Below are 15751 nucleotides of genomic sequence, written 5' to 3' on the forward strand. Positions count from 1 at the left end.
TACCGCGGGGTGCGCTCTTCCACTGCGGAGCTCCCGGGGACCTTTCTACTGCTCTCCGTGTCTCGGACGGGCCTTCCCGCTTACAGGTACCGTGGTCGGTGTTCTTTGCTCTCTAGTTTATGGGCAGTTCTTTGGCCTGCTCATGTTGGGTGTTTTCAGCGTGGGGCAGCCACATTGGCAAGCGAGTGTACCTTTATTTCCGCACTGCCAATAAACTCTGTTCCTATTCTATGCACAGTGTTTCTACTTCTAGGGGAGGCAAGACCCTGGATTAAAAGTTTGATACATCGGCTGGCACCGCAGCTCAATAGGCTAATCCTCTGCCTGCGGCGCCAGCACGGCAGGTTCTAGTCCCGGTCAGGGTGCCGGATTCTGTCCCGGTTGCCCCTCTTTCAGTCCAGCTCTCTGCTGTGGCCTGGGAGTGCAGTGGAGGATGGCCCAACTCCTTGGGCTCTGCACCCGCATGGGAGACCAGGAGAAGCACCTGGCTCTTGCGGCCGCAGTGGCTGTTGAGGGGTGAACCAACGGAAAAGGAAGACCTTTCTTTCTCTCTCTCTCTCTCTCTCTCTCTCTCTCACTGTCCACTCTACCTGTCTCACTTCCTCACCTAAGTCCTTCCTTCATTTCTGCACCAGGCCATCTTATTCACAAAGTCTCTCCCCAGCTCCATTCCCAGGGCAAATACCTTTCTCTGAACCTGATATCCATGTGTGGCCCTTGATAGGGGCTAGCCTGTGTAGTTATTGGTTTTGTAATGTGTATCTCAGCTCTACATTCTGACACTCCCATTATGGATTTGTGAGCCCACCAAATTCAGATGTTGAAGTGTTTGGTACACCTGTGCCAGATTAAGATTAGGTCCTAGGGCAGTAGGGTGGGCCCACAAACCAATATGGCCGGTGTGCTTGTAAAATGGGAAATTTGGACACACAAGCACGGGAAGAATGCGATGTGAACACTGAGACATGAACCAAGGAAAATCGGAGACTGCCGGCAAACCAGCAGAAGTTATGCGGCAGGCAGGGGACAGCTGCCCCCTCACAGCCCTCGTGAGGAACTCAGCCTGCCAACACCTTAACCTTGGCCTCCAGCCCCAGGGATGTGCGACCCTGAGCGTTTGTTGCTGAAGCCACCCTACCTGTGGAATCTGTCAGGGCCGCCTGAGCAGACAACCGCACCCCTCAAGGCAGGGGCCCGCCAGGTGCCCCACACATGGCAAGCCCTAGGTAACCATTTGTGCTGAGGCAGCTGCAGAGACTAGGAGAGTACTCAGGGCAGGGAGCAAGGATACCCTCCCTCCACCGCTCACACACCAGCTTAAGCATCAGGGTTGACAAAGAATGATCGTAGGCAGCCTGTAGTTCCTCAAGGCCTCTAACCCTTTCTCTGGAGAATTGGAGGACTCTGGGCTTCCAGGGGGCCTGGCAGGAGAGCTCTTGTGGCTCACCAAGGTCAACTGAAGCAAATTTGGTACACCTGTGCCAGATTGTGGTAGTTGAAAGGGATTGTTGTGACTTGGGCCTCCATTATCATTTAAAAGGTAAAGAGGGGCCAACATGGTAGAGTGGCCGGTAAAGCCACCACCCGCAATGCTGGCATCCCATATGGGTGCTGGTTTGAGTCCCGGCTGTTGCACTTCCCATCCAGCTCTCTGCTATGGCCTGGGAAAGCAGTAGAAGATGGATCAAGTGCTTGGGCCTCTGCACCCGCGTAGGAGACTCGGAAGAAGCTCCTGGCTTCAGATCGGCTCAGCTGTAGCTGTTGCAGCTGTCTGGGGAGTGAACCAGTGGATGGAAGACATTGCTCTCACTCTCGCCTCTGCCTCTCTGTAACTCTGCCTTTCAAATAAATAAACCTTTTTTTTTTTAATGATAAAGAACAAGTAACTTTTTTTTTTTTTTTTGACAAGCAGAGTGGACCGTGAGAGAGACAGAGAGAAAGGTCTTCCTTTTCTCTTGGTTCACCCCCCAAATGGCCGCTATGGCTGGTGCGCTGTGCTGATCCGAAGCCAGGAGCCAGGTGCATCCTCCTGGTCTTCTGTGCGGGTGCAGGGCCCAAGCACTTGAGCCATCCTCCACTGCCCTCCCGGGCCACAGCAGAGAGCTGGACTGGAAGAGAAGCAACCAGGACAGAACTGGTGCCCCAACCGGGACTAGAACCCAGAGTACTGGTGTTGCAGGTGAAGGATTAGCCTAGTGAGCCACGGCACTGGCCTGTATGATCTCTTTAACACTTAATTCTATCTATATGTTCACTTTAACAATTAAGATGACATTTATACCACCAATTTTAATGGGATTTGGAATCCCATGACAAGTTTTTAAACTGTACCCTTAGAAGTAAGTCTATAGGACTGTATGCAGAACTATACAGCTTTACAGTTACAAACTTCCTCCTCCTCCTTTTATTCCCCCTCTTTTTTTTTCTGAGATCTATTTTCAATTGACTTTATATATATGTATTACATATATAAAATGATTATGTTAAGAGTTCAGAAAAAAAACTTCCTTGACAGTCAAGACAAGGGCTGTTCAAGTCCTTGCTTCTCAGGGATAATTTCATTTCTACAGCTTTTGTTATAGGTGCACTATTAGTTCTCACCGATCAGGGAGAACATATAGTATTTGTCCCTTTGGGACTGGCTTATTTCACTAAGTCTAAAGTTTTCCAGATTGATCCATTTTGTTGCAAATGACTGGATTTCATTTTCTTTCTTTCTCTTTTCTGCTATGTAGTATTCCATAGTGTACATATCCCATAATTTCTTTATCCAGTCTTTAGTTGATGGATATTTAGATTGATTCCATGTCTTAGCTAATGTGAATTGAGCTGTAATAAACATGGAGGTGCAGTTAACTCTTTTGTTTACTGATTTCATTTCCCTTGGGTAAATTCCCAGGAGTGGGATGGCTGGGTCACATGGTAGGTCTATATTCAGATTTCTGTGGTATCTCCAAACTATCTTCCGTAGCGGCTTTGCCAGTTTACATTCCTACCAATAGTGGATTAGGGTACCTTTTCCCCCACATCCTCTCCAGCATTTGTTGTTTGTTGATTACTGTATGGAGCCATTCTAACTGGGGTGAGGTGAAATCTCATTGTGGTTTTGATTTGCATCTCCCTGATGGCTAATGATCCTGAATTTTTTCATGTATCTGTCCCTTTGGATTTCCTCTGTTTTATTGTTGTGGAGTTTCTTGATCTCTGTATTCTGGTTATTAATCCTTTATCAGTTGCATTATTTGCAAATTTCTCCCATTCTGTCAGTTGCCTCTTCACTTTCCTGAGTGTTTCTTTTGCTGTACAGAAGCTTCTCAATTTGATGTAATCCCATTTGTTAATTTTAGCTTTGATTGCCTGTGCCTCTGGGGTCTATTGCAAGAAACCTTTTCCTGTGCCAATGTCTTGCAGGGATTCCCCAATGTTCTCTAATAATTTGATGGTATCAGGCCATAGATTTAGGTCTTTAATCCATTTTGAATGGATTTTTGTGTGAGATGTAAGGTAGGGGTCTTGCTTCATACTTCTGCTTGTTTTCCCAGCACCATTTGTTGAGACTGTCCTTGCTCCAGGAATTGGTTTTAGCTCCTTGGTCAAATATAAGTTTGTTGTAGATGCTTGGATTGATTTCTGTTGTTTCTATTCTGTTACATTCATCTATCCATTTGTTTTTGTACTGGGACCAGGCTGTTTTGAAACTTTGTATTGTGATGCCTCTGGCTTTGTTTTTGTTGTAAGATTGCTTTAACTATTTGAGGTCTCCTATGTTTCCTTATGAATTTCAGCATTTTCTGGAGTTGAGAAGAATGTCTTTGGTATTTTGATTGGTATTGCATTGAATCTGTAAATTGCTTTCAGAAGAATGGACATTTTGATGCTATTCTTCCAATCCATGAACATGGAAGATTTTTCCTTTTTGAATCTTTTTTTCTTTGTTTTGTAATTCTCATTGTAGAGATCTTTGACATCTTTGGTTAAATTTATTCCAAGGTATTGGATTTTTTTTTTTTTTTTGTAGCTATTGTGAATGGGATTGATCTTAGAAGTTCTTTCTAGCCATGACATTGTCTGTATACATAGGCTATTGATTTTTGTGTATTGACTTTATGTCCTGCTACTTTACTAAATTCTTTTGAGTTCCAATAGTCTTAGTGGAGTCTTTTGGATCCCTTATATATAGAATCATGTCATCTGCAAATACAGATAGTTTGACTTCTTCCTTCCCAATTTGTATCCCTTTGATTTCTTTTTGCCGTCTGATGGCTCTGGCTAAACTTCCAGGACTATATTGAATAGCAATGGCAAGAGTAGGCATCCCTGTCTGGTACTGGATCTCAGTGGGAATGCTTCCAACTTTTCCCCACTCAATGGGATGCTGGTTGTGGATTTGTCATAAATTGCCTTGATTGTATTGAGGGATGTTCCTTCTATACCCAATTTTCTTAGAGTTTTCATTATGAAAAGGTGTTGTATTTTGCAGATGCTTTCTCTGCATCTATTGAGATAAAGAAAAAATTGAAGAAAAAATATTGATTTTTCTTCAATTTAATATGGTGTATCACATTGATTTTTGTGAATGTTGAACCATCCCTGCATACCAGGGATAAATCCCACTTGGTCTGGATGAATGATCTTTCTGATGTGTTGTTGGATTAGATTGGCCAGAATTCTGTTGAGGATTTTTGCATCTATGTTCAACAGTGAAACTGATCTATAGGTCACTTTCTCTGTTGCAACTTTTCCAGTTTTAGGAATTAAGGTGATGCTGGCTTCCTAGAAAGAATTTGGGAGGATTCCCTCCCTTTCAATTGTTTTGAATAACTTGAAGAATTGGAGTTCTTTAAATGTCTGGCAGAATTCAGCAATGAAGCCATCCTGTCCTGGGCTTTTCTTTGTGGGGAGGGTCTTTGTTACTGATTCAATTTCCATCTTGGTTATGGGTCTGTTTAGGTTTTCTGTGTCTTCATGGCTCAGTTTAGGTAGGTTGTATGTGTCCAGGAATCTATGCATTTCTTCTAGGTTTCCCAGTTTGTGTGTGTGTGTGTGTGTGTGTGTTCTGCATACAGTTCTTTGCAATGGTTTCTGGTGATTCTTTTCTATGGTGTCTATTGTTATATTTCCCTTTTCATCTCTAATTTTATTAATTTGGGTCTTTTTGTTTAGACCAATGGTGTGTCAATTTTTTTTTAATTTTTTGACAGGCAGAGTGGACAGTGAGAGAGAGAGACAGAGAGAGAAAGGTCTTCCTTTGCCGTTGGTTCACCCTCCATTGGCCGCTGCTGCAGCCGGCGCACCGCGCTGATCCGATGGCAGGAGCCAGGATCCAGGTGCTTCTCCTGGTCTCCCATGGGGTGCAGGGCCCAAACACCTGGGCCATCCTCCACTGCACTCCCTGGCCATAGCAGAGAGCTGGCCTGGAAGAGGGGCAACTGGGACAGAATCCGGCGCCCCAACCGGGACTAGAACCCGGTGTGCCGGCGCTGCAAGGTGGAGGATTAGCCTATTGAGCCACGGCGCCGGCCATGTGTCAATTTTTTTAAACCAGCTCTTCATTTTGCTGATCTTATATTTTTTTGTTTCAATTTTGTTTTCTTTAATTTTAATTATTTCTTTTCTAGTTTTGGGTTTGGTTTGCTATTTTTCTAGATACTTGAGGTACATAGATAGTTCATTTATTTGATGCCTTTACAGTTTTTTTATGTAGGCACCAATTGCTATAAACTTTGCTCTTAACACTGCTTTTGCTCTGTCCCACAAATTTTGGTATGTTGTATTGTCTTCATTTACTGAAATTTGATTTCTCCTCTGACCCACTGCTCATTCAGGAGCATGTTGTTCATTCTCTATGTGTCTGCATATGTTCTAGGGATTCCTGAGTTGTTCATCTCCAGCTTCATTGCATTGTTGTCTGAGAAGATGTATGTATGATTTCGATTTTTTTGGATTTGCTGAGATTCACTTCATGGCCTAGCACATGGTCAATCCTAGAGAAAGTTCCATGCACTGGAGAGAAAAATGTGTACTCTGTGTCTGTAGGGTGGAAGACTCTGTAGATATCTGCCAGGTCTATTTGGTCTTTGGAGTCAATTTATTCTGTTTCTTGTTGATTTTTGTCTGGTTGATCTGTCCATTTGTGAAAGTGGAGTATTGAAGTCCCCCCACTATCATGAGTCTATATCTCCCTTTAAGTTCCTTAACAATTCTTCTAAATAGCCAGGTGTCCTGTAATTAGGTGCATATACGTTTATAATAGTCACATCTTCATGTTGAGTTGATGCTTTAATCATTATATAGTGTCCTTCTTTGTCTCTTTTAATAGTTTTTGTGTTCTATTTTGTCTATTAGGATGGCTACATCAGCTCTTTTTTGGTTTATGTTAGAATGGGATCTCTTTTTCCATCCTTTGATTTCTGTGTGTTTCTTTGTTGGTAAGGTGTGTTTCTTTTAGGCAGCAGATAGATGGGTTTTCTTTTTTAATCCATTCAGCCAGTCTGTGTCTTTTAACTGGGGAGTCAAGACCATTTACATTCAGTGTGACTATTGCTAAGTACTTTCTTTGCCCTGCCATGTTTCCTTAAATAGTCCTGTTTATGGATTTTGGATTTCATTTGTACTTTTGCTGGGTCATTTTCTGCAATCATCTTTTGTAGTGATGTTCCTTTTTCTGTGTTTCTGTGTATAGCACATCCTTGAGTATCTTTTGCAGGGCTGGGCAAGTAGTTAAAAATTCTTTTAATTTTTGCCTGTTGTGGAAGATCCTTGTTTCCTTCATACATGAGAGTTTTGCAGGGTACAATGTTCTGGATTGACAGTTTTTTCTCTTAGGACTTGGAATAGGGGCTGGTGCTGTGGTTCACTCGGCTAATCCTCTGCCTGTGGTGCCGGCATCCCATGTGGGTGCTGGGTTCTAGTTCCGGTTGCTCCTCTTCCAGTCCAGCTCTCTGCTATGGCCTGGGATGGCAGTGGAGGATGGCCCAAGTGTTTGGGCCCCTGTACCCTCATGGGAGACTTGGAAGAAACTCCTGGCTTCAGGCTGGCACAGCACTGGCCATAGTGGCCATTTGGGGAGTGAACCAACAGAAGGAAGACCTTTCTGTCTCTCTCCCACTATCTATAATTCTACCTGTCAAAATAAAAATAAAAAATAAAAAAAGGACTTGGGAATATGTCTCGACACTGTCTCCTTGCCTGTAGGGTTTGCAAGGGGAAGTCCAGAGTGAGTCTAATTGGGTTTCCTCTGAATGTGATCTGTGATTTCTCTTGTGCACATTTTAAGATCTGTTCTTTGTGTTTCATTGAGGTGATTTTGCTACAATGTGTCATGGTGAAGTTCTTTTCTGGTCCTGTCTATTGAGAGTTCTGTGTAATTCTTTACTTGGTGTCTCTTTCTCCAAATTGGGGAAATTCCCTGTTATGATTTCATTAACAAGTCCTTCTAATCTTTCCTCTTTGCACACCTTCTGAAATTCCTAGGGTCCATAAGTTGTTTGATAGAATCTTGTGAATCTCCAACCATGATTTTTTATTTTCTAATTTCTTGTATTTGGTCTGACTGTATTTCAGGAAAATTGTCTTCTAGTTCTCATTTTTTTGTTCTGTCTCATTCTATTGCTAAGACTTTCCACTACATTTTTTATTTGATCTATTGAATTCTTCATTTCCATTATCTCATTCTGGCTTTCCTTTAAAATCTCAATTTATTGGGAGTGCTTTTCATTTAGACTGTGAATTTCTTTCTGATTGCTTCTAAGTAATCAATTTTCTGAATTCCTTCTCTGGCATATCCTTGATCTCTTATTCAGCTTCCATTATTGAAGAATTGTATTGTTCATTGTTACTTCGTGCAGTTCATAGTCTTCCTTGTTCTTATTCAGGATTTTTTTTTTTTTTTGTATTTCTGGTTGATTTTTGTCTTTAACTTGTGACTCTGTCTGTGTTGCAATTTCACTCTGCTGTGAGTGGCTATGTGTCTGTGCACTGCAAGTGAAAGCACACAGCCCCACCTCCTAGAGCCCTGTTTAATTCTACATCATAATGGGGACGGGTACCAGGGCTTTGGAGCACTAAGCCCCGCCCACTGAGGAAGGAGCTGGGCTGGCTTCTCACTGGTGCGTGAAACAAGCTCGGGTTTCGCTGTTTAGGACTCCTTGTGGTACAGCTTCCGTGGTGGGGAGGAAGTCGCTCTGAAATGTGATCCTCTTTCCTGGGTGGGTGGTGTTGTGAGGTGGCCCCCACAATTGATGGGTGTGTGCACGGGAGGCAAACATGGCAGCCCCCTGCTTACACTTGAAAATATAAACAATATGGCTTCTCCCTGCTGTGGGTCTGGTTGGGGGGAGGAAGGAGACAGAGATGGACCAGGGCATGCCCGACTCCTCTGCTTGTTCTCCTGTAATTTCTCCTCCTTCCCACTTGGAGCTTCAAACGCAGTTGGCCAAGCTTCCCCACCTGCCACTATCCACCCGGTGGACTTGCAATCTCTCACCTGGTTTACTGGGGGTGGGGTGGGGTGCATGACGCCAATCTCCTCACTCAGTGTCTCTGCTGGGCCTTTGCTATGCCTCTGCCACTTCTCCTTCCTCTTGGCTCCCTTAGTGTGGACCTGAGCAGTCTCTGGTGGACTCTTGGGCTTCTCTGGCTGAACTTCTCATGCTTCTGTCGCCAGCTTGTGTCCCCTCTGCTTATTAACTATTTTTCCCATGCAACTCGCAACGTCCTGTTCTACCACCATCTTGCTACCCATCCCCCACCCCCACTCCCCAGTGGTGTTTTCAACGAGGAAAGCTGAGAGGAGAAGTGGTCAGGGCCTTGGGAGACCACAGTGCTGACAATTAGACTTTGACCTTTTGGTCTTTCTGCAGTGCCAAGCTAACTGTGAAGCAGATGCCCCATCTTTGTTCTCTCTCCACTTTCTGCTAAGTCTGGATGCAGATTTAGAATTGGTGACGCAGCCCTTCTGCCCCTCAGATGTCATCCATTGAGTGTAGTTGGGGCCTCTGTTAGGCCATCTGTTCTGGAGGTGCTTATCAGCCCTGTCCCCACTGGAACCTTGACAACTTCTGAGGAGGTTTTTGGTTGAAAACATTTCTGAATGGTAACCGTCTGTAATGAACCAAATTCTGTGTCTCAAATCTTCTTTTTTTTAAGATTTATTTTATTTGAATAACAGAGGTAGAGATAGAGAGGTCTTCCATCCACTGGTTCACTCCCCAGATGGCTGCAACAGCCAGAGCTGGTCCAATCTGAAGCCAAGAGCCAGGAGCTTCTTTCAGGTCTCCCACATGGGTGCAGGAGCCCACGAACTTGGGCCATCTTCTACTGCTTTCCCAGGCCATAGCAGAGAGCTGGATCAGAAGTGGAGCAGCTGGGACTAGAACCGGTGCCCATATGGGATGCCGGCGCTTCAGGCCAGGGCTTTAACCCGCTATGCCACAGTGCCAGCCCCATCTCTCAAATCTTTTAGTTGAAATTGTAGATGCTGTGTCCAGAATTGGCCAGCATCCAATATTAGAGTGCCAGTATGAGTGAGCCCTGGCTACTCTGCTTTTGATCCAGTTCCACACCAGTGAGCCTGGGAAGGCAGCAGAAGATGGGCCCCTACCACACATAGGGGAGACCCAGATGGAGTTCTAGGCTTCTGGCTTCGGCTTGGCCCAGCCACGACTGTCATGGCCATCTGGGAAGTGAACCAGAAGATGGATGATCTTTCCTGTCTGTGGCTCTGTCTTTGAAATAAATAAAATAAATCTTAAATTCTGAACCCCAATGTGGTAGTATTAGAAGGTGGGGTCTTTGGCAGGTGACTATGTCATGAGGGTTCTATAGAGTTTGTGCTTTGTAAAAGAGACCTGAGAATGCTCTTCAGACCTCTTTCTGTCATGTAGGGACAGTCTGGGAAGTAGGGACTTCCAAACCTTCTGACGCCTTGACCTTGCACTTCCCAGATACAAGACAGTGAGAATGAACTTTTGCTATTTGAGTTAGCAGTCTGATTTTTCTTCACAGCAGCCTAAACTGATGAAGGCATCATATCATCTAAAACAAATAGCCTAGCATGGTTCTTTTCTTGTTTTTTGTCTTTCCTGTTAGTAGCTTTCCCAAAATCTACTGACATGATCCAGTGGAAAGACTAAGTTTATATCAGACAACAGAGACCAGGTCTGATAAATTGTCTTCACATTTTCATGTGACTTTTTAGAGCATAAGTTTATAATTTTCTAATTCAATGATATTTCAGAGGAGACTCACAAGGATAATTCAAGGACAGAAGAAAGGCCACACAAGATGCATATTTCACACATGCCTGGCTCTTGGCACCTGGTCAGAGGGGGACTTTGCACTCACAAGCTCCTAGCTTCACAGACTTAAAGCCAGAAAGGAGTGTAGGAGGCTGTGAGCGGAATCCTCACCTAGCAGAACTAGAAGCCAAGAGCCAGGCCTCCCCACTCAGCATGGACCCTTAATACTCGCACATGGCTCATTAATGTAACGCCCCCTAGAGGTTGGTGCTGTCTTAACACTCCTTAGAAATGCTGTTTCCAACTGGGGAGAAGTCTCTAAGCTGAGTTTCTCAGGTTGATTGCAGAGAGAGTCCCATGCCAGCCCACGCCTTGTGATTCTTCTTTGTGTTGTCAAATGTTCCAAAGACTAACTCCTCTGGTCATGGCAGAGCCCTTCCATGTGTGGCTCATCTGAGGTCACAAGACTCTGCACCTTTTCCCCCAACTTGAGCTGTTGTCTCTGTCCGGGGTGGTTACTTACTGGGAACCCACAGACCCTGCAGGAGGAAATGACTTAGGAGATGAAGGACATGGAGACAGTAGTTCAAATGACAACAAGAAAAATACCTTTTTTTCTTTTTTTCTTCTCCAAAGTAGTTTTCACTGTGACAGCTTCAGAGAATTTTGTAATCTGGTTTGAAGTGGAACTTCCACTCTGGTTGTCTGGTTAGGAAAAAAGAAACAAGCTTAAAAAGCAGCCTGTTCAAAGTGGAATGAGTGCATTGTGGCAACACTTTGCTGTTAGTGCCTTCATTTTACCAAAACTTTGGGAGAGGAGTTTCTCCCAAGGAGGTTGTCTGACCTGTTGTAAGGTCACATTCCTTCAGCACAGGCATGTCTTTTTAGTGTTTGTCTCCTCAAAGGCTTGAGGTGAGCGTGCAACCAAGTAGAGCCCAAGAATGGCCCTGCCAAGTCTTGGGTTCCTTTCTCTTCCCGTGCCACAGCAGCTCTCTGCAGCCCCTGGAGTTAGCATGAATAGAGCAGGGAGGAACACTTCGGGGCATTTTTAAAAAGTTCTTACTTAATGAATGCATTTTTTCATAGATGCAACTTTAGGAATATAATGGTTCTTTCCCCTATAACCCCTCTCCAACTCCCATCCCATCTCCTTCTCCCCCTGCCATCTCCTTCTTCATTATGGTTCAACTTTAGTTTGATTTTATATACAGAGGACCAACACCATGTTTAGCATAGATTTCAACAGTTTGCACTCACGCACACACAAAATATAGAGCACGATTTGGGAATAAAATTTGCAGTCGATTCTCATAGTACAATTCATTAGGGATAGAGGTCCTACATGGAGAGCAAGTGCACAGTGACTTCTGTTGTTCCTTTAACAATTAACACTCTTATTTGTGATGTCAGTGATCATCTGAGGCTCTTGCCATGGGCTGCCAAGGCTATGGACGCCTTTTGTGACCATAGACTCCATCGGTATTTGGACACCGCCATAAGCAAAGTGGATGTTCTCTCCTCCCTTCAGAGAAGAGTATATGTTTCTTTCATGATCCTTTCTTTCCACTGAGGTCTCAAAGAGATCCTCCATGTAGGGTTTTTTTTTTTTTTTTTTTTTTGCCATAGAGTGTTGGCTTTCCATGTCTGAAATGCTCTTGCAGGCCTTTCAGCCAGACCAGCAAGCCTTAAGGGTTGATTCTGAGGTCAGAGTGTTATTTACAGCGAATGTCATTTTAGGAGTCTGCTCTGTGAATTGCTTCCCATATTGGACTTTCCTTCCTTTTTAATTCTATTTTAAAGATTTATTTATTTTTAATTTGACAGAGTTATAGACAGTGAGAGAGAGAGACCGAGAGAAAGGTCTTCCTTCTGTTGGTTAACCCCCAAATGGCCGCCACAGCTGGCGTTGCACTGATCCAAAGCCAGGAGCCAGGTGCTTCTTCCTGGTCTCCCATGCGGGTGCAGGGCCCAAGCACTTGGGCCATCCTCCACTGCCTTCCTGGGCCACAGCAGAGAGCTGGACTGGAAAAGGAGCAACTGGGACTAGATCCTGGGATGCTGGCACCTCAGGCAGAGGATTAACCAAGTGAGCCACAGCGCTGGCCCCTAAAGATTTATTTATTTGAAAGACAGAGTTACAGAGAGAGGTCTTCCATCCGCTGGCTCAATCCCCAGATGGCTGCAATGGCCGGAGCTGCACCCATCAGGAGCCAGGAGCCAGGTGCCAGGAGCTTCTTCTAGGTCTCCCACATGTGTGCAGGGGCCCAAGGACCTGGGCCATCTTCTACTGCTTTCCCAGACCATAGGAGAGAGCTGGATTGGAAGAGGGGCAGCCAGGACTGAGCCAGTGCCCATATGGGATGCTGGCACTGCAGGCCATGGCTTTAACCCACTGTGCCACAGCACTGGCCCCTTTAATTTTATTATTTTTACCAGGTACTTGATGTTATTTATATGATCACTTCTATACTTAGACCAATCTATATGTTGACTTTAACACTTAATATGATCATTTTAACAGTTAAGATGGCATCTATACCACAAATTTTTATGGGTTTGGAGCCCCATGGCAAGTTCTTAGGCTGTATCGGGACATATTTTCTAAAATAGATTAGAATGTAATTGCTTGGCAGTCATTCCAGGCCCTTCTTTTTCTTTCCTTTGCACCGCACCTGCAATCCGTTAGGACATGGTCTTATGCGGTCTGACCACTTCTCACCCCCTCCCTTGCTGCTACTGTCATCTCGCCTGGGCAGACGCCACTTGCCAAGGGGACAGACTCCTTCCAGGTCTCCCTACCCACCCCCGGGTTTGCCCTCAGATTGAGGGGTTCTTCTCTAACCCAGCCCCACCAGTCACTCCTAGCAGTTACCTGCTGCCCCTGTTACCAGCAGACAACTGTTGCTCCTGAGGGCAAAGGCCCTAGGGCCTCTGTACAGGTTGATCCCTCCACCTGGAACGCTCTCCATTCATCCTCAGGGCTCAATCCCTCACAGATGTGACTGTATTCAGAGGCCATCTTTTCGAGGAGGCCTATGCTAATTCATCTACTTAAAACCCATCCCATCCATTTTCTTTCCACAAATCCCCACACTCCTACACTTCACTCTGCCATCTACCCAATGCTCACAATAGCCAGGGCTGAGCCGGGCTGAAGCCAGGATACAGAAACCCCATCTAGGTTTCCCACATGGTTGGTAGAACCCAAGCACTTGAGCCATTATCTGCTGCCTCCCAGGCGCATTAGCAGGGAACTGGATCGGGTGCAGAGCAGCTGGGACTCAAACCGGTGCTCTGATAAGGGATGTGGACTTCCCAAACAGCACTACAACTCCTGCCCCTCAAATAAAGAAAAAAAACAGTTGGTGAGGCATTGAGGCCTCTTCGGTTGTGAGCAACAGAAAGCCTTGTGCCTGACTCTGGCAGGAAGGAGAAGTTACTGGGAGGCCAGGGAGTAGCTCAAGACCAGGAGAAAGAACCTGGAACCTCATGTTTGCTCTCATATCATCTTAGAGGCATACAGAAAGGTTTCTGTACTGCCTTGCACATTTTTAGGTGAATAGCTGTTTTTCATGTTAAGTTTTAAAATTTCAGAGGTTGAAATTTCTAGAAAAATACAAATACTGACATTTAAAAATAGAATGTTCTATCCTTTTCTTTAAGTGGATCAAATGGAGTCTAAACCTCAAGCCATCTGATTCCCACCTTAGTTCTTTAGGACATCCCAAGCACTGCCAGGCACAAGCAGAGGCTCCTGCAGTCATAGAAAACTTGGCCTTGTTCCCTTACTTCCTGTGCTTTTATTCCTACTTCTGCTCACTCTGAAGAGTTTACATCTGAGAGTCTGATTACAGGTGTAGATCAGCCTGTAATACTCCCTTGTAATGCTACATGTATAGATATTTAAATTTTAAACCCTCTTAGAATCATAGGATCCAAAGTATTAACAATTTCATCTGTATTTACCAATTTTCGTTTTTATTCAATTTTTGAGATAACATATATATATGTTAATTTTTTTTGACAGGCAGAGTTAGACAGTGAGACAGGGAGAAAGGTCTTCCTTCTGTTGGTTTACCCCACAATGGCCGTTATGGCCAGCACGCTGCGCCGATCCAAAGCCAGGAGCCAGGTGCTTCTCCTGGTCTCCTATGGGGTGCAGGGCCCAAGCACTTGGGCCACCCTCCACTGCCTTCCTGGGCCACAGCAGAGAGCTGGTCTGGAAGAGGAGCAACTGGGACAGAACCAGTGTCCCAACCAGGACTAGAACCTGGGGTGCCAGTGCTGCAGGTGGAGGATTAGCCTAGTGAGCTGCGGCGCCGGTCGAGATAAATAAAAAATAAATCTTTTTAAAAATATGTTATTTGAAAGTCAGAGTTACAGAGAGAGGTAGAGACAGAGAAAGAGAGAGGAATTTCATTTGCTGATTCACTCCCTAAATGGTCACAACAGCCAGGGCTGGGCCAGGCTGAAGCCAGGAGCTTCTCCCAGGTCTGCCACGTGGGTGCAGAGGCCCAAGCACTTGGACCATCTTCTGCTACTTTCCCAGGCCCATTAGCAGGGAGCTGGATCAGAAGTGGAGCAGCAGGGACTCTAACTAGCACCCATATGAGATACTGGCACTGAACTGGGGCTTTAACCTGCCACACCATAGCACTGACATGAGATAACATTTTTAATTGACATTATAGTCAAAGGCTTAGTGGTTCTGCTAAATAAAGAGTTTAACAAATGAAAAGTAAGAAGACCATAGGCCAGGAGGAAAATAGACAAGCGCTATAAACAAAAGCAAATGAAAAGATGTTCAACTTCACTCACATAAAATACATTTTAAGATAGTCCCCAAATCATTAGTACTATAGTAGCATGTAGTGATAAATACAACATATGTATTTTAAACACTTTGAAACGTCAAAATACAAAAATTTTATTGAATGCATTTCTCAAGGAGATGGATGACCTTTTAGTTGTTCCTACAATTCACATATTAACTGAGGGATATTACTGCTAGGATGAGATAGTTGAGTATGAATTCTGTTTCTGTTTTTCATTGTTGTGGTTTCTAGTGCTGAGGAAACTTGTTTACCACGATGGGGATGGAATAGGGCTGCTAGATTTAGCCTCTTCCCCCATCCCCCCTCTTTGCAGTACAGGACATTCAGTTCCATTCAAATGCCAGATAAACAAGGAACAGTTATCTTAGTATATGTGTATCCCAAACAGTGCATGTCACATAATAAAGTATTTTTCATCTAAAATTCTAATTTAACTGGGAAATCCTAGGAGATTAATAATAATACCGTGGTATTATTTCATTCTCTGAACTGCTGAGTTGTATGTTAAAAATCATATACTGATCAATCAACAAAGTTTTTAATGGACTTTCAGCCAATACCATGACTTGCTTCTTCAATTTTGGTAAAAGCAAAAACCGGAAATCACTGATATGTAAGAATGATCTGTCATTGAATTATTAGTCATTTATTTGGTTAACATTTACATTAACATTTGGA

General features: G+C 44.3%; 1 protein-coding gene across 2 annotated transcripts in view; it reads right to left on the bottom strand.

The window, feature by feature from the left end:
- Nucleotides 1-15751, bottom strand: part of LOC100358019 (uncharacterized) — a 72183-nt gene that overhangs the window by 24881 nt on the left and 31551 nt on the right. For both annotated transcript variants that reach the window (XM_017346669.3, XM_070072735.1), the window contains exon 7: nucleotides 10848-10943. In XM_017346669.3, coding sequence (XP_017202158.3) covers nucleotides 10848-10943 — 96 coding nt within the window. The remainder of the gene's footprint in view (nucleotides 1-10847; nucleotides 10944-15751) is intronic.

The sequence above is a fragment of the Oryctolagus cuniculus genome, chromosome 4, assembly GCF_964237555.1.
Source record: "Oryctolagus cuniculus chromosome 4, mOryCun1.1, whole genome shotgun sequence".
Taxonomy (NCBI): domain Eukaryota; kingdom Metazoa; phylum Chordata; class Mammalia; order Lagomorpha; family Leporidae; genus Oryctolagus; species Oryctolagus cuniculus.